At 50.5% G+C, this 18,568-nt stretch overlaps 1 protein-coding gene across 1 annotated transcript in view; it reads left to right on the forward strand.

Moving 5' to 3' along the window:
• The first annotated feature begins 1,285 nt into the window (after positions 1 to 1,285).
• Positions 1,286 to 18,568, forward strand: part of Htra1 (HtrA serine peptidase 1) — a 50,711-nt gene continuing 33,428 nt past the window's right edge. Inside the window, exon 1 of the mRNA XM_005351379.3 lies at positions 1,286 to 1,855. Within this exon, the coding sequence (XP_005351436.1) occupies positions 1,384 to 1,855 (472 nt within the window). The 5' untranslated portion in view covers positions 1,286 to 1,383. The remainder of the gene's footprint in view (positions 1,856 to 18,568) is intronic.

Genomic DNA, 18,568 nt, shown 5'->3' on the forward strand with positions numbered 1-18,568 from the left:
CAGCCTACTGGGATGGAACCAAGTTTGCTGATCAGCTTTGCAAATATACCCCCTTGCTTCTCTCCTTTAGTTTATTGCACTAGAGGAAAACACAAGGTCTCCAGCACATCCCGAGTAGAGTGGATCTCGGGTCAAGGACTCCCCCTCCTTAGCCCGTTGTTGTAGGATTCGAGGATTCCAGCTGGGACACCGAAGTATGTCTCACGGGAGGCCCCTTCCTGCTGCCCCTTGGTGGGAGGGACCCTCTGGGACCTGGTGGCAGTTGAAACTTAGCATGGGATGGGGTAAGCTTTGAGGGGAGTTGCATTTGGGTTTTAGTTTTCTTACTGGAAAAAAATTGTGCACAAGGGACAACCCAGAAGTAGACTAGAGCAAGGGCGAGGAGGCAGCTCAAGTGGGGTGTGCACAAACCGCTTGATTCTCTGGTTCTCCAATACAAGATTTAAGTGTTTAGTGTTGGCCAGTTAAGTGTGTCAGGCACAGAGACCCCCTTCCAGGCTTACAATTGCTCTTCCAAATGATTCTTACATCTATGTCCCAAAGAAGTGACTGTCATTGAAATCCTCACGTGAGAGCTCAAAGACAGATAGGGACCCGGTTGATTTGCCCAAGTGTTGGGACTGCAGGCGCGGTCTGGGCGCCTCTGTGTCGTAAAGACGCGTTCCCTGACTACTCAAGGTGAAAAGAAAAACAAAACAAAACAAAACAAAAAACAACAAAACAAAAAACCGTCCAAAGCCCTGCGGCCTCTTGCACGCTCCCGGCAAGCTTTCCAGGTACCAGTCCCAGATACCCTCGCGTGCACTGCCACGCACACAACCGAAAACAACTTTTAAAATAAAAGAAGCGTCAGGAAGGTTTATGTTGCCAATTGCCTCTGCTTTCCGCTTTTCTCGCTTGAAACTAGGTCTGGGCGCTGGGTTTCTGCCAGTCCTGCCAACGCTGCCTTTCCACGGCAGGGTCAGATTGATTCTCATCCACAGATCCCCATGCTGGGCACTGGTCCATTCCAGTTGTGGCCGGGGTCTATGTGATCTCCCTCCGCCCTGGACGACCTACGGGAACTTTCCCAGGCGATCGCGCCGGGCTGAGCAGGCTTCTCTCTGTTGAGTATTACTTTGGTTTTAAGGTCGTCAACCTTAGAAGAAAAAGAAGCCTAGATTGGGAAACTGAGCCTGGACGGAGGGCGGAGTCGCGCGCTGCCCCGCCTCGTCCCCGCGGGCGGTCCCCGATCGGCCCCCCTGGTTTCTCGTCACCGCCGCTAGGCCAATGGGCTGGGCCGCACGGCCGCGCGCACTCACACCCGCTGTCCCCAAGACCCTGACACGCCGTCCCCAGCGCGATTCTTCGGCTCTCGTCTGGTCCACAGCCGTCGGAGTCGCCATGCAGTCCTCACGCACCGCGCTCTTTTCTCTATTGCTGCTGCTGCTGGCGGCGCCCTCCTTGGCGCTGCCGTCCGGGACCGGCCGCTCGGCCTCAGCTACCACTGTGTGCCCGGAGCGCTGCGATCCCACACGCTGCGCCCCACCGCCCACGGACTGTGAGGGCGGCCGAGTCCGGGACGCGTGCGGCTGCTGCGAGGTGTGCGGCGCGACTGAAGGCGCAGCATGCGGCCTGCAGGAGGGTCCCTGCGGCGAGGGGCTGCAGTGCGTGGTGCCCTTCGGGGTGCCCGCCTCGGCCACAGTACGACGGCGCGCTCAGGCCGGCTTGTGCGTGTGTGCCAGCAGCGAGCCGGTGTGCGGCAGCGACGCCAAGACCTACAGCAACTTGTGCCAGCTGCGCGCCGCCAGCCGCCGCTCCGAGAAGCTTCGCCAGCCTCCGGTCATCGTCCTGCAGCGCGGCGCCTGCGGCCAAGGTACCCGCCCCACCCTGCACTGCACTCCTGGGTGGTTCCCCACCCTCACTATCCCAACCCAACCTGTCCGGATCGAGGGAGAGCAAAGAACTGTCAGTCAGCGGGGGAGAGAAACGGGACTCGGGGTGGCTGTGTTTCAAGGGCTCCCTCGGACTCAACTTTTGCGCCCGGCATAGGGTCGTTCCGCGCAACACCGAGCAGGTGCTTTGCGCACTTTGGTCCTGCAGCCCCTCTCCAGGGTAAACCCGCATGCCGTTGGGGGAGAGCCCCATAGTACCAGGATCTTGGCATACTAATACACATGGCCTTGGGGGCCACTAGAACTCCTGTCTGTCGCTTTCCCTCACTTCTCTCTTTCTGCTGCCCGCTTTCTTCTTGGAATTAGCCAGGCAGTATTTTCCTTGTAGTTCCTCAGTGAAAACTTTCACTTTGGAGATGTGGAAAGAGGGAACAGAGCTGCCCAAGTCAGCCCGCACTTTCCTCACCTCGTTTCCTAAGCAAAAACCGGTTTACTACCGCGGCCCTCTTGCTTCCATTGATTTAACTTTCAAAAAAAAAAAAAAAAAAAGAAAGAAAAGAAAAGAAAAAAGCTCCATAACTCATCCTTTGGTTCTTTTGAATGAGCTCAAACGGGTACCGGACCACAGAATATGCCAAGGTAGAGGAGAGGCCCGCTAGGGATGAGGAAAAATGTCCCCTCACCTTCTCCTTGTGTGACCTTTCTGTACCAACAAGATCTGGAGGGACAGGGAGCTGGTGATGGGGTGAAGGAGGGTGAGAAAGTGTCCAGCTCTCTGCGGGACCTTTCAGAGAAATGCAAGGTTAAATGCAGAGATACCCTGTGGAAAAACAGTAAGCTCAGACTGGCCACTCAAGCCGTGTGGGGCCAGCCAGCTGGGCTCGGTAGTGCACTTGGCTTCAGCTACAGGGCTCCTGCCCAAACCTAGCACCTCCCTCTGGGCATGTGGTGGGAGGATAGGAAAGCACAGGACAGAGGGATTCATCTAGATTTTTCTTTATAGAAATATAGTGCATATGACCACTTTGGATTTGGCAAATTTTAACTCATGTGGACAGGAAGGTTTTAGCATGGTGTAGAAAGAGGTGGACCATTGTTTATAGTCTAACCACCAGAGCCCAGGGCTGACCCTCAGCCCCAGGAAACTCAGCCTCATTAGAGAGAGGAAAGTTTTTCCAGAGAGGACTGATCCAGAGGGTTTCCTAACGGGCATGGTGAGGACGCATGCCCACTGAGTCCCAGCCCCTGTGACAGGTGAGTTCCCCTTCCACGCTCATTTGGTCTCAGCCTCTGGAGGAGGAAGCTTCTGTCTTTATTAGTGCCTTACACAAAGTGGAACTGAGGTTGACTAACTTGTCCAAGGTCACTCAGCTGGAACCTGAACCCAGCAGCTTTGTTCAGACCAGGTCAGAGCTTGACCCCCCCCCCCCCCATGCTGGATGGAGGCAAGAGGCTTCCAGTGGGCTGGAATGGCTGTCTCACCCTGGGAAGAAGTGGGCGCGGTGCTGGTGCTGAGTGGACTCTTCTTTGAAGCTGAGAATAGGCTGGTGTTGCCGGAGATGTCCAGAAGTAACCCGGAGTAGGCGTTCAGAATCCCCTGGGGAGGAAGGTGTGTCACACAGGCTGAGGTTCTTGACTAGTTCTCTGATAGGCGCTTCTCAGAAGAGGGCCTTTGTAGCTAGCACTAACCTAGAGGAGGATTGCAGAGGGCATGGGGCCTGGGCTGCTTCTGCACAAATCTGAGTGTGGGGTGGTGATGTCCAAAAAGCACATTTTGGTGCAGGACGAAGCAGCTGTTACTGTCTGGGGCTCCACTTCATGGAGCCTGAGTTTCTGACACTGTGTGGAGCTGAGTCAGCTGAGGCCTGGACTTAGCAGAGACCAAATACTAGGCTGGTTGAATTGTCGCGGGGAGACAGGCCATTTGTTGACCCAGGGCCCCAGTGGCCCCTCTGTGTGGAGACAGCCAGGGAAGAAGAGCTGGAGGTTAGCCATCCTTCCTACATTTGTAAGCACTTGTTCTGTTTTGCGTCTAACATGCTTTGTCTGCTTACCTGGTACTTAGGCACCGATAGTTACGTGGGTGGGTGGACGGTAAGATGGAAGATGCTTGGCACACACAGTGGACCCGTAGCTTTGCTTTGCCCTTACTTCCCATCTGAGGCTGTGTCCTGAGGTAGCTCCCAAACCCTGGGGGTCAGCCCCCTTCCTTCAGCCTCACCCTGCTCCAGCTTTCAGCAGCTGGTGCCCAGGGCAGCTAGCTCACTTGATGTCACAGTTGAATAAGGAGAATTGGCCACGTGCTGCAGTGTGAAGGGCAGAGAGGTTCTGTTGTAGCTGGGTAGATACAGAGGCCTTTTGGGAGAAGTACCATTGAGTAGAAGATGAGGGGAAGCGCTGAGAGAAGACACTGAGGTCAGAGAGGTTCTGAGGCAGAATCGATGCAGACAGCTCAGGAGACAGGTGGGTATGTGGTTGGAGGAGCAGTCCCAGGCATTGCAGCGGGAGTCACGGTAGCCCTTTGGATGGAGAAAATGCCATCCCACCAAATGAAACTTTTGTTGTTGTTGTTGGTTTTGGCTTTAGTTTTTCGAGACAGGGTTTCTCTGTGTGGCTTTAGAGCCTGTCCTGGAACTCGCTCTGTAGACCAGGCTGGCTTCGAACTCACAGAGATTCCCTCCGCCTCTGTCTCCTGCATGCTGGGTTTAAAGGTGTGTGCCACCAATGCCCGGCAAAAAAAAGAGAAACTCTTGTCTGTAAGTTGGTTAATGAAAACACCAGAGACCATCTCTTGTTTTGGAAATAGAGATGAATTATCAGTGCTGCGGGGTCTGGCTGAGAAGTAGACAGGTGTCCAGAGGACCGGGGTTTGTTACTACTGACCAGGAGAGTGCCAAGAGGAAGTGAGAATAAATAGTGTGTGTGCTGGTTCACATCTGTGTTTCCAGCAAGAATTCCAGGAGTTTGAAGCCAGTTTTGGCCAACAGACCCTGTGTCAAATTAAAAAAAAAAGTTTTGATCAATATAGCATGCCAACAACAAGGTGCCATACGGTTCATAATTCTGCGCCAGGCGTCTGTTCACCAAGCCTTTGGTCCTCCTCACAGTGCCGGTGTTGTAATCCTCCTGGTACAGCTGCCCATCACACCTTGAGCCCGTGCGTGGATCCGGAGCCCACTCTTAACCACTACTCTGTGCTGTTGACACAGCAACGGAGATTATAAACCAGATCCAGCTGAGGAGCAGCTGATAGTTGAAATAAACAATACTCCAGATGGCCATGGCGTTGGACGATGAGGGATGGATTTCTCCTTCAATGAGCACAGGAGTCAGGGCAAGGTTGCCTTCGGTTACTGGCCAAGGAGAAGCACAGGGTAGAAGGGGTTGTAAAAAGATGAGTCTCCAAGCTAGAGTTCCTGACTCTAAACTGTTCTTGGGCAGGAAAGGGACATTCCAAAAGACCAACCATGGTGTGAGGTGCTGCAGATGTCTGTTAAAGAGCCAGGAAAAAGACTTCCCAGATAGGAGAAACCTAGTCCATCCATTTCTCCTGCTGTACATGCCAGGAAAGCCCACTCTACCCCGGACATCCCAAAGGGACAAGCATAGAGGTTTCCAAGCCTCAGGTGGGGGCAGAGAAGGGCTGGAGAGGGCCAGCTAGAGGTTGAACTCTTGGCACGAACTATTTGTAAAATGGACTTTATTTAGCTGGCTCTTTTTTGTGAACCTTGAGCAGATTGTCACTGTGAGCTTTAGTGCCTGGCCTTGCTGGACAGTGGAGATACAAAAAAATACCACCAAGTCCCTGCCTGAGGGAGCTCACAGTTAACACAGTGGGGGTAAAGACAGTCGTTCATTACCAGAGGCTGTTTTACTTTTGTTTCGTGCAAGTGCACTAGTATATTTTCTGTTATTGGCAGCTGGATGTACCTTTTGTTCCTCAAGAGAATATGCATACAGGGTGGGGACCAGGCTTCATCTTAGGGCAGGGTTGGTAGAAAGAGTGAGCAGGATTCTGTCATCTTAAACTGTCTTCCTAGCCTTTGTACGGCTTTCTCATGGTCTGGTGCCTTCCCTTATTGCCCCGACGGTTCGCTAAAGTGTTAAATAGTAAGGCTTGATAAAATGAGTAAGTTAACAGGATCAAAAGCCAGGCATTTGGTTTACTTTATCCCATCCCAGGGAGCAATAAATAGATTGCTTTGGAACTTAACCACGGTTGGTCAGGGATGGTGAGGCTGTGAGCTGGCTGGCCGGATGCCTCAATACAGCCAGCCGAATTCTGAGTTATTTTGGAGCTGGGGGATGCTGGACAAATTTTGTGCCTTGGATTCAGAAACCAGGCTTTTCATGAGCTTATGTTTCTTATGGACAAATAACTCTGGTCCCACATGCTGTGAGGAGCGGTCTCACTTGGCGGTGCTTTGAGGAAGCCTTGAGTACTGACCCCTGGCTCTGGCCTGTGTGGGGGCAGCCCTGACCAGTACCAGTTCCTCTGGCTCTCAGGGCCGCAGCCGTGAAGGGCCTGGATCCATGCTTCTGAGGTCCCTTTTAGCTAGAATGGCCTACAGGTCTTATAAGGAAACTGGTCTGTGAGGAGATTGTGGTCCTGTGTCTGTGTCAAAGGCTTGGATGCCCTAAAAGATGCTTCTTACTTCTTGTTTTTCCTTAAATTACGATGGGAAAAGCCAGAGTTGGCACTGAATGGTTGCCCCCACCCTGTGTTTAGCCACCTTCACGTCAGCTGTCTGCCAGCTTATGAATGTTTCTGGGAGACAACGAGAATTACATGCCCACTCCCAAGAGCCGATGCCAGTGAGTCTGGTAATCCATTCTTTACTCCTTCTCTGTGACTTTGAGCCCTGCCTCCTGCTCCTTCAGGTTGAGATCCCCCACTGAACTATTTCTTTTGCTTTTCCACTTTCTCTGCCATTTGAAAAGGAAAGAAAACTTGCTTCCAACAGAGAAACCGAGGAGGGTAGTAGATATTCCCTAAAGGCTCTCAGAAATGGCTGGAAAGTTGGTGTGATTCAGTCCTGTTAAATGACGGGCGTCTGGAACCACAGGGGAACATTAGCCAAGACAGCATGCTTCAGAGACAGACAGAAGTGGCAGCGAAGAAGAACGGTTATGGTGCTAGAGGGTGCAGGATTCAGCTTCCAGAAGCAGTGGTGTAAACTCTAACTTCATTCAGTGCGTTTACTGAACAGCTCGGTGTATGCAGAGGTATACAAAACAAAGGGAACGAGGGGCTGGAGAGATGGCTCAGAGGTTAAGAGCCCTGGCTGCTCTTCCAGAGGTCCTGAGTTCAATTCCCAGCAACCACGTGGTGGCTCAGAACCATCTGTAATGAAATCTGATGCCCTCTTCTGGCCTGCAGGCATACATGCAGACAGATCACTGTATACATAATATTTATAATAAACAAACAAACAAACAAACGAATAAATAAATGGAATGAGAGGTCAGATTGGCTGGCCTTTCTTATCCAGGTGAGATGCCTGACTGTGGGCCAGGCTTCTTTTTGAGCTTCTCTTCTTGGATGTGTGACTAGTGTCCTCACTAGTAAAACACTGATGGAAATAAGATTGTTTGCCCACACCTCTTGGAGCTGTTAGCGTGGAAGGACATCATTTCATAAGTGTGGAGCATCATCTGTTGCCCTTCTAGCTAGAACCCTGTCCTGTCACATAACCACTGACATCATCGTCAAAGCTCTAATGAGGTAATCAGTGCAAAGATAAAGTTTAGAATGTCTTTGTCCCGTGGACCCTTTGGGTTGGTGAGTGGGTGGGTTAGGAAGGATGTACAGACAAGAAGTGATGGGAACATGTGTCCCGAGGCTGACATGGGAGTTTCCTAGATTGGAAAGGCTCTCAGGGCTGAGGGAGTCAAGTGCCACTTTCCCATACCCTCCGATGGTCCCAGCTACTCATATTTAATCATTTTCTTCTGAGAAGTATGCGACTTCCTTTGAACTAAGAGTTGCATGCATGGGACACTTGGGAGTGTGTGTGTGTGTGTGTGTGTGTGCATGCGTGCACATGTGTGTGTGCAGAGACCAGCAGTCCATTCTCAATCACGCTACACCTTATATTTCAAGACAGAGTCTCCCGCTGAACCTAGAGTTCATAGATTCAGCTAGACTGCCTGGCCAGCGAGCCTCATAGACCCTCCCCAGTGCTGGGATGGTAGAGGTGTGCCATTGTGCCTGGCTTTTTCACATGGGTGCAGGAGATGGAACTGGGACCTCGTGCTTGTGCCTCAGTTTACTGACCTGGGTGTTTCCTCAGTCCTTAAGACATTATCTTTACACACATTATCTTATTTGCCCTTCATGGAGCTGGTGGCCCGCAGGACATGACATTTGATCGACACTCCAGGTCCTTCTTGAATCTGGCCTGCTTTTGTTTTTATGTTCTGAAAATTCCTCATAGAAAAAAAAAATTGTCATGTCTTAAGAAAAGAGGGAAATAAAAAATAACCCAGACAGTTTTACAAATGCCCTATTATTTTGATTGCTAGAACAATTTGTTGACTTAGCATATTCCATAAATGATCCTGTACGGCACTGCTTGACTGTGAGTGCTCCCTCGCCACGGGACCGTCACATCTGTGCACTGAACTCTCTGAGGGCTGGCGGTCGTGGTTGGAATTTCTGATAATTCCCAAATTTGAATAACCCATGTCTTCATGAGTCAGAGCCTTGTGCAATGCTTCAGACCTCAGGAACGTCTTCCCCCCCTGGTTGTGCAATAAGCTCTCTAGAAGGAGATGCTAGGCTGCCTGTGCGGTGAGCCGGGTTTGTCTCAGTGTGGATAAGAATTCCCTTCCACACAGTCTTGGGCAAGACGCTATCTGATTATCCAGCACTGTGGCATCTCACACGCTGTGGCTTGAGATGAGTTCTCTCTTGGGTGCCCATACTCAAGTGGGAGTCCTCGATCTGTGTGAACAGATGGACACAGAGCGCTGCCTTTTGGAGTTGCCCCAGTAGATGCTGGCCAGCGGATACGGGGAGGGAGGACTCATTTTGCACACACACAGTGAGCTGCCTGAAAGTGAAGATTATATTCTTGGGTCAGGATGGGAGAAATGTCACCAAACCACAGTGACCTGAAAAGTTACCACCACTGTTCCAATTGTGTAACAGGCCTTGTCTTTTTCCTTCATGGACACCCAGGAAGAAAGTAGCATCAAACCCTGCTACCTAACTGAAGAAATAAAAGAGGCTCCAAGAGATTTCATTCATCCAGGGCCACCCAGGAAGGAGGAGAGAGCTAAGATTTGAACTTGGCTCCGCTTCACTATCGAACTGTTTGGGGGGACTTCCTTGACTCAAGTGTTGTTTAAAAGCATGCTGATTAATCTTCAAATATTTGGAGTCTTTTCCAGCCTCTTCCCTTTTATGACTTTCTAGTTCAGTTCCATTGTGGTCTGAGAACATGCTTCATGACTTCTGTTCTTTTGAGTTCATTAGAGTGTGTTTCCTGGCCTTGAATGCGGTCAGTCTTGGTAACTGCTCTCTCTGCACAGGCTCGAGAAGAGCATGTGTTCAGCTGTGGTTGGCTGGACTCTTCCAGATACTTCTCCCAGATATCAGTTAGATGGAGTTCATTGGCAGTGCTCCTCAGGTCAACTAGATGCTGGTTTAGCACCTCTGCCAGCGGGGTCTGAAAGGGGTGGATGCTAAAGCTCTCTCAGCTGCAGTCTCTAAAGACTGCTGCTTTAGAAAACGAATCTCCCAAGGCCCCACCCCCACCCCTGGATGAGTTACGGACTCTGTGTTCTGTTTCCTGTCCTGTTGCACAAGGACAAAGATATTGCCTGGAGGACATCAGCAGGATCTTGTGAGGTCAGATAAACTAATGAGATAGTGAAAGGGCATTGCCAACCCGGAGTACAAATGATTGACCCCTATCTGGGCTGCTAGACAGCTGTTCCAGACTCTTCCAGATCTCCTGCTAGGAAAAAAAAAATACACCAAGACCAAGGCACTTGAAAAGATGGAAAATTAAGGCGCATGCTTACTGAGTCTCTTCTGGCCATGGTCATTTCCAGGAAATCCCTGAGACTGGGTACTTTACAAAGAAACTAGTGTTATTCTGCTCACTTTCCTGGGGGTTCAGGCTTCTGCTTGACTCTGGTAGAGATGTCATGGTGGGTGGCACCATATTGATGGGAGTGTGGACTGGAGAGATCACAAGACAAAATAAAAGTCAGAGAGAGGCCAGGCTTATTCTAGCTTAACGACCCTCTCATAAGAACTCACCGGGGACCCAGTTCCGTCTGAGGGCCGGACCCCAGTCATCCGGTTGCTCTTAAAGGCTCCATACTACCTCCTCACAGCAGCACCGCACAGGGGACATGCTCCAACCACAGCGGCTCATCATGGCCACCATGGCGACCTGCTGTACTCCCCACTATACATCTCCAGCCCCACCACCTCCTTGTTTTCATGTTTCCGTGGCTCTTGTGGGCCAAGACTTCACTGCCGTGTGGAGATACCAGAGGCTGGCCAAAGCCACCAGGTGACTGCAGGGAAGACACTGCCTTGTGGAGATACCAGGGGCTGGCCAAAGCCACCATGTGACTGCAGGGAAACCAGTCTCCCAGAGCATGCAACCTGGAGCTGAAAGGTAGCTGGGGAAACTGAGGCACCTAAAGGGAACAGATTCTCACAAGCTGGGTTATCAGACTTGCTAGGGTCCTGGCAACACTATTGACCTAGGTTCTGCTGTGTGTCCTCAGTAGGTCAATTAAAGTCACAATTAATAGTGGAAAGCAGAAATAGGATGTTCAATGTGGCCACATTGGGAAGAGAGAGACAAAATAGTCCAGTGACCCTTCCTAAGTTTATCTGTGGGAGTTCTGACATGAGATTAGATTTAAATAGAGCACTAGAGGCAGACAGTGTAAGCAGTCCAGGTCACGGTGTGGTCCCACCCGTCACTGACCCATCCTTGTCTCAACTCTAGTCTCTCTTGAAGGATGCTTTGACATGTCAGAATTGTGTGGTTTCTTCCCTGAAGACACGTTCCTCCTTGGTCTGGTGCCAAGTTTCCCCCTTTTCCATCTTCCAGCATGAGATTCCTGGAGAAATTCCATCGTTTCAATAGTCTGATAGCCAATGGTGGGGACACAAGACTCTCTTAGAATTATCTTCCTGTCTGGGGCTGGAGAGATGGCTCAGTAGTGTGAACTCTTGCTGAGGACCCAGGTTGGGTTCTCATTATGCTGGGGGACTCACAGCTGCCTGTAAAGTCCAGTCTGAGTAATCCAGCACTCTCTCCTGGCCTCACATGCACAACACACATAATTAAAAATAAAAATAAAACCTTTTAGAAAGAATGTCTTTATCCCTGTCAGAATGGTTACCGCTGTGTATGTATGAGCTTGGTGGCGGCGGCTGCTGCTATGAACCAATCTTCGCGATCCCCTTCCCCTGGAGTGATTTAAGTGTTTGGAGGAGGCTAGGGTCCACACAGGGCGTTCCCCCCGAGGCCTGAGAAATAGTGGGTGTTTTCACTTAGTCTCACTTTTCAGATTGTCACTGTGATAACTGGCTTCTCCCCTGAAGCATCTCGAGGCCCTCAGATGCTAATTACAGCGTACACGCCTCAGGGGAAAAGCTGCGTAAATATCACAGATGAATCAGGGCTGAGCAGCCTCAGCATCTTAACCTGTGGGTTGAGCTTCTGCTGGAGGAGCCTGCTTTCCCCTGGGCGGACAGGCTGGGTGTCTTTGCTCCATATTGTTTAGCCATCGTGGGAATCCATCTCTACGTCTGATCCACTGTGCCCTATCAGCTTTAAAAATCAGAAGCATAATCATCAAAATACACAAGAAAAGAGATAAATGTTCCTGCTGTCATCAGGGGACACAAGCTTGGCCCCTTCTCCCCTCAGGGGGCCATGGTTGTTAACACTTCCCTTCATGTTCTTGGGTGTTTTCCTGTGTCAAATTCTTTTAGGAGACACAGTAACAAATACAGTAGCGGGAGAGGAAGGGATCAGTGTGCTGTAGCCGTGGTGTTTATTGTCAAACTTTTTCCCCAAAGGGTTGCTACAGTATTTTGTCACCAGTGATGGACTTTCTTTTTTCCTTCCTTCCTTCCTTCCTTCCTTCCTTTCTTTCTTTCTTTCTTTCTTTCTTTCTTTCTTTCTTTCTTTCTTTCTTTCTTTCTTTCTTTCATATGTGTTGGGGGAGAGAGAGTATGAATATATGTGTCTGGGGGTGCACGTTTGCACACCTATTTGTGGGGGTCCAGAATCCAGGGGTTAACCTCTGCTGTCATTCCTAGGTGCTGGCTACCATGTTTTTTGTTTTTTTTTTTTTTTGGTCTGTTTTTTGTTTTTTTGAGACCTGGGTCTTATTGGCCTGAAGCTTGCCATGAGTGCATTTGTTTGATCCTCCCGGTGCTGGGATTACAAGCACCTGCCTCCGTAATAGGCTTCTTGTGGATTCTGGGAATTGAACCCAGGTCCTCGGTGCTTGTGTAGCAAGCACTTTACTGCCTGAGCTCTCTTCCCAGCCCAGCTCTAGAATGTCAGTCTCTCAAGTCACAAAGTCAATAAAAAAATCCCCTCAAAGGAAATCCTTCATGATAAATGGCAGATGTTGGTTCAAAGCCAGCTATACTGTCCAAATCAGCAGGTTTTCCTGTTGCCTGTCGGGTGCCTTCAAGTTCACCTTGTGTAAGGGGAAGCCCTGTTTGGGGTGGAATGAGCAAGCACATTAGATATTTGGATTTACCTGGGGTAGGTGACTTGGAATAACATTGACCATCTAGAAAGGACTTGTGACTGCCATGCCAGTCATCTGGTTCTCTGCCTGTGTTCATCACCTGAGGGGGAGGAGCCTGGGACAGTAAGGGTATACAAAGGTCCAAGGGCATTAGTCCAGTGTATGACAGAAAATGCGAGTCCCCAGATGCCCGGCTCAGGGCTCACTACATGGAACCTTCCAGATGCCAGCTCTTTCCAGGATGTGGATTAAGGCCAGTCTGTTTCTGTTTTGAAAATGGGAGAATGTGTTTATTCAAATGTTTTGGACACATGAAGGAGTGTAATGTGAGCCCCATAAATTCAGTTTCCTAGTTTATAAAAACAGAACATTATTAATTTTCACTTTAATGACAACATTTCAAAGACATACTTCACATACAGGGTTTTCATATGTCCTTAGAGCCCCTAGTTCCAGAACTCTCGGGGGGTTCTGTGTAGCAAGCATCAGTCGAAGAAAGAAATCACTCCAAGATGAAATTTTAAGGCCTACGCGGCAGCAGGACATTCCAGACACTGTGATGGACTGAACCCCGAGCAGCCGTACAAAGGGGGAATTATTGATGGTTATACCCAAAGTTGTTTTTTGGTCAAGTATTTCCTCATACCAAGGCTCCTAATCTAATCTGTATGTCTCCCTATAGCATCACGTGCCCTCATGACTCTAGTGTTTCACTGTGTACCGCGCCTCAGGTGCCAGAGGGGTCTTGTGACCACAGTCATGGGATGGCTGCAGTGCCCCTTCAGTGAAACAGTTCTACGAATCACGGAAAACGATCGCCGTTTTCCACAAAGATTCTTTACCGGTTACCGCAACAATTCTTCAAGGTCACAGTACTTCGAGAAAACAAGCAACTATTCATTCTCACGTCTCCCCCAGAGACAGCGGCTCTGTTCAGTTCCCACAACACAGAGCGTTCTCGTCACCTCTGGAATAAGCACAGCAGTCATTCGCTGGCCTGGATGGAGCCAGCTACCAGTCTACTTCCTGTCTCTGGGGAGTCACTTTTTCAAGATATTTTCTGTAAGTGGGGTCCTATCACACGATCCACTGGGACTGGCCTCTGTCAGTTGCCATTGTGCCATCATTTCACGACTGGAAAAAAAATCTTTCCGTTGTGTGGTTATGGGGAAGCCATCTCTCCCTGCTGGGGAACTCGTAAATCCCAGGCCTGAAAATTTAAACTACTCAGGCGGTATTAATGTATTCCATGGTTCTTTGGGAGGAGACTGGTACCCGAACCACAGGAAGCCAGAATTATAAGGTTGAGAATCCCACACTGAAAAGATCAGGAAGCGTACGTTTCAGATTTATTAAGTCTATAACTACTTTCTTTGTAGTTATAGAAAGGATGTCAGAAATGGTCTTGCCTTGTCCCTCGTCTAAGGGACAAGGTAACTGAGGCCTAGAAAGAAGACGTGCCTTGTTTCAGGATCCAGGCTCCCCTTTTCACGTCTTGTTTGAGACATCGTTTCCTTCTGGTGTATGTTTCAGGTTTATAAGCACCCCCTGCTGTTTGGCTTGTCTATAGGAGCCACGGCTCATTGGCAACTGGGCATCGGTGCTTCTCTTAGGTTCCATCAGGCGCCAGCTCACTTCTCTGAGATGAGAAGTCCCATCTCTTGGCTCTAGCCCCAGCTCTCCTGACTCCAGAGGTGCAGTTCCTGGGCCCCACCTTCCAGCCCTGCCCTGGAGGCTGGAGTTTCAGCAACTGCACAGCCAGGCAGCCCCAGACAAAACAACTAGAGGAATCTAGCAGGAAGAAGGTTCAGACGAGAAATCTGTGAAGGTCGGGACTGGAGCCAGATGCTTATCAGGGGAAAGTGGAGGGAGGTGGTGTGGCCTGAGCTGTCAGCTTCGTCCCTGCAGTTAATAATAGACACACACTGGGCGTTCTGAGCCGTCGGAAAAAAGACAACCAGCCCCAAGCAGTCACCACGGGCATGCGAGTAAGGTTCCTCTCATTTTCTTTTCTCTTGCCCTTGAGACAAAAAAGTAAGTTTTCAATGAACACGTCAATCTGCATTGATACATGCCTCTGTAAAAGGCACCTTTTCCCAGGACCGCCAAGACCACAGAATTAGGTCGACTCGTGAGTCACAACACAACAGTTAGGGGCTACAGGCCAGCTGGCCAGGTGCCCCCAGTTGGGTCCTCATGTGGTCAGTTGAGGAAGACAGCCTCAGACTTGTTTGGGTGATCCAGCCCCCTTTTCTTCACCTGCTGTGAGTGTCTGGACACCTGGCACCGCAGCCTTGCCCCGGCCCCTGCAGGCAGTCTCTTGCACCACCCCCAGCCTGAGGTCTGGCACAGGGCAAGCTTTTCCCACGTGGAGCCGTCTGGGAGACTGTACCGGAAAGAGGGGCTGCCAAGGCTTGGAAGTGCCAGTGTGGACTGGAAATCAAGGCCAGGCTCCCTGGCTCCACCTCCTCTTCCTCTTTTGTTCACCAGGAGGAAAGAAAGAGGTCACAGGAAACTCTCTGGAATTTTTTTTAAAAATTTATTTATTTATTAAAGATTTCTGTCTCTTCCCCGCCACCGCCTCCCATTTCCCTCCCCCTCCCCCAATCAAGTCCCCCTCTCTCGTCAGCCCAAAGAGCAATCAGGGTTCCCTGCCCTGTGGGAAGTCCAAGGACCACCCACCTCCATCCAGGTCTAGTAAGGTGAGCATCCAAACTGCTTAGGCTCCCACAAAGCCAGTATGTGCAGTAGGACCAAAAACCCATTGCCATTGTTCTTGAGTTCTCAGTAGTCCTCATTGTCCACTATGTTCAGCGAGTCCGGTTGGAATTTTATGCAAAAGACAGGGACAAAGTCCATTTATTATTATTATTATTATTATTATTATTATTATTATTATTATTATTTTATTATGTATCCAGGTTGTCTGTGAATTCTCTATCTATTCAAGGATGACCTTGAGTTTTTGATCCTCCTGCACCTACCTCCCGAGTGCTAAGATTACAGATGTGTGCCCTCTCCTCTACTGGGGATTTAACCCAAGACTTCGTGCATTGCAGACGGTAGCTCCTCCCTAGTGCCCTCGCCTCCAAGTTTTAATCATAAAACAGAAATATTGGAACCAGGTATGGCTGCACACAGATGTATTTGGGAGGGAGAGGCAAGAGCATTGCCACAAATCAGCCTGGACTACATAGTGAGACCTTGAGTGTCTGCCGCCCCTCCTCCCCCAAAAAAAGGGGGGGAAAGAAAATGGCAAAATACTCATTGCATGAGCTGCACACCCAGGACACCAAGGACCGAGTCTTTACTGTTCCCATCTTCCACTTGCAGGCGATACCAGATGACGGCACAGGGGTTTGTTTTCAGGTTAATCTTAGACCTCCACTGCTTGTCTCTGCCGCTCAGCCTTGCCCTTTGTGCCCCTTTCTCTGCCCAGGCCTCCCTGCTCTTGCCTGGATCCCATGCTCAACACCCTGGAATTTACAGTCACAGCACCGCTCAGAAAAGGGGTTCTGGTTTCCCGGAATGTTCAAGGTCTTCTGTTTCCATGGTCTTTCCACCTCAGAACCCAGCACTGGGGCCATGCTGGCTGCTGCTGACATTGGAATTCAACGGAGTGGGACATGCAGAACCCAGTTATCCAGACTGAGGATGGGGCTTGTGAGCCTGGCGGGACTGCTGGCGTATACCTTTTCTCCCCCTTACCTCCAGGCGCATCTGCTTAGGATAGGAAACCCCATCTCCTGCTCACTTTATACCTGATCCAGCCTACAGCTATCCCCGATCCTCAGAGAAAGCAGTCCAAGTTCACTGTCAGAGGTGGAGCCCTGCATGTTCCCCATAGGCCCTCGCCTCTTTCCCTGGGGCTTTCCAGCCCTCCTCCCCCTCTGCTCATCTGGGCTTTCGCCCTTGACCACTCAGGCCGTTCTCAAATTCAGCAAGAACTCTCACAAAGGGAGCTTTTCCTGGGGACAAGTCATCTGTCCCCTCCATGACTGTACAGCTCGCTCCTTCCCGTCTGTTCCCCTCCCTGGTTTTGCAGCACACACCCCTCCCTCCCCAGCTGCAGGTTCTAGTCCTGTCTCAACACGCCACCCACACCTGCCTTGGGTCTCAGCTGCCTGCATTTCCATTCTGACAAGGAAAGTCCCAAGGTGTGGCCTCAGTGTGCTACGCAAGGCTGTTCCGGGTGCTTTCTTCTTCCTTCAGGGACTAGCTGTTTCCGAAAGTGGTGTTATCTGCCTTGATCCTGCTGGCTGCTCCTTCTTGCTGCTGTGTTGTGTCCCATTTAGTGCCTGTCCACCCCGAGCAGTGAAGCGTGTGAACAGAAAGGTGCTTGCCAGGCAAGACTAAAGACCCGAGCTGACTCTCAGTACCAGCCAGGCAGGGCGGGTGTCGTCACGTGCTTGTAATCCCAGCATTGGGGAGGTGGAGACAGGATAGGCCAGCCACCTAGCAAAATCGGCAAGCCCCAGGTCCCATTGAGAGACCCCCATCTCCAGAAACAAACAAATAACAAGGCGATGGCTGTTCTGAAGGATAACATCCGGGTCTCACCTCTAGCCTCCGTGCCATATAAGCATGTGCCTGTTCAGACTAACAGAGAGAGCAGGGAGGGAGAGTGAGCAGGTAGTGCATATATGAGGGCTTTGGTTTGAGCTCAGAGTGCTGGGGCCTTGGTTGAAGCTGCACTCCAGCCCCCAGCTGCCCTGTTCTGCTGTGGATTCCTGTGCAGATGCTGCCCAGTGAGTGGGTGGGAGCCCTTGCAGATGGGTCCCTGGAGAGCAGTGAGCTTTTTTCCTGAGCTTACACTGACTTGGTAGCTAGAAGCTATTTGTAGTTACTTATCTTTAGGTCATGCTTCAGACTGACCCAAATATCAAAGACAACACGTGGCTCTGGGACAGCCCAAAGATGAAGAAGAGGGCATGCACAGTGTGTACCCACTTGGCTATAGGTTCTCAGCAGGGGGATCGTCTGTATTTCAGATCTGCTGGCATATGAAGGCTGCGGTGCCTGAAGCTGGACCTCACATGGTGACTATTGACTGTGGGAAGGTGCTGGTGACAGCTGAGGTGTGTGTCCTACCCCTTCGCACACTGGACCTTTCCCAAAGATCACTCCTGGTTTCCTCCACACCCGCAGGGTGCTGGCCGTGTTTGCCTGTGTTGTTTATAATTGCCTTGCCAGGGGGAGAATGTCTACTTGTGTCTGCGGGAGCCTGGGGAAGACTCTTTTTCCAGACTCAGGAGTAGGACTTCGGGGCTCCCCGCAGCCAATCTCCTAGATGATAGCTTCTGGGTCTCAGGTGGTCAAGGGATCAAGGTGGTCAAGGCCCCTCCAGTGGGAATGAACACCTTTCTCACGGGCCTTCCTCTCCAACTTCTTGCAAGGCATTTTAGGTTCTTGCCTTGAAATGACTTGTGTTACTTGGCCAGGCCTACATGGCAGAAGGAAGCCAATCTGAATCTGAAATGCCAGGGAGGAAGGCATGTTTTCCCTTCAAGGGCCTGTCTAGCCCCTTTTGTCTCCTTGGTCTTCTACTGAGCATGCCCTGGCATGACCCTTGAGTATTTTCATCTTCCTCCTTCCCTTGAGACCTGGCTTCTGCCACAGTGACCCACACTCTTTATTTGCAGTCTTTGAGATGTGAATTCAGGTATAAACGCCTGTGCTAGTATTTGGAGTTGAAGAAATTAGGGGGAAATTGATTTGAGAGCTAGTTGGGACCGTAGAGGCCACCCAGCAGAACTCTGTCACTGTGAAGAGGAGCCCTAGCCTGACGGTCCCCCCGTCTGTGGTTATATAGTTTGCCTCTGCCTGTGCATACTGTCATGACATTGCAGATCACCATGGACAAGGACAGTTCCTAGTCTCCCAGCATATGGGTGCTGTGTGAGCCCCTGTAGAAAGAAGGTCAGTGCTCCCAGCAGATGGATGCTGTG

Source organism: Microtus ochrogaster, chromosome 8, assembly GCF_000317375.1.
Source record: "Microtus ochrogaster isolate Prairie Vole_2 chromosome 8, MicOch1.0, whole genome shotgun sequence".
Taxonomy (NCBI): domain Eukaryota; kingdom Metazoa; phylum Chordata; class Mammalia; order Rodentia; family Cricetidae; genus Microtus; species Microtus ochrogaster.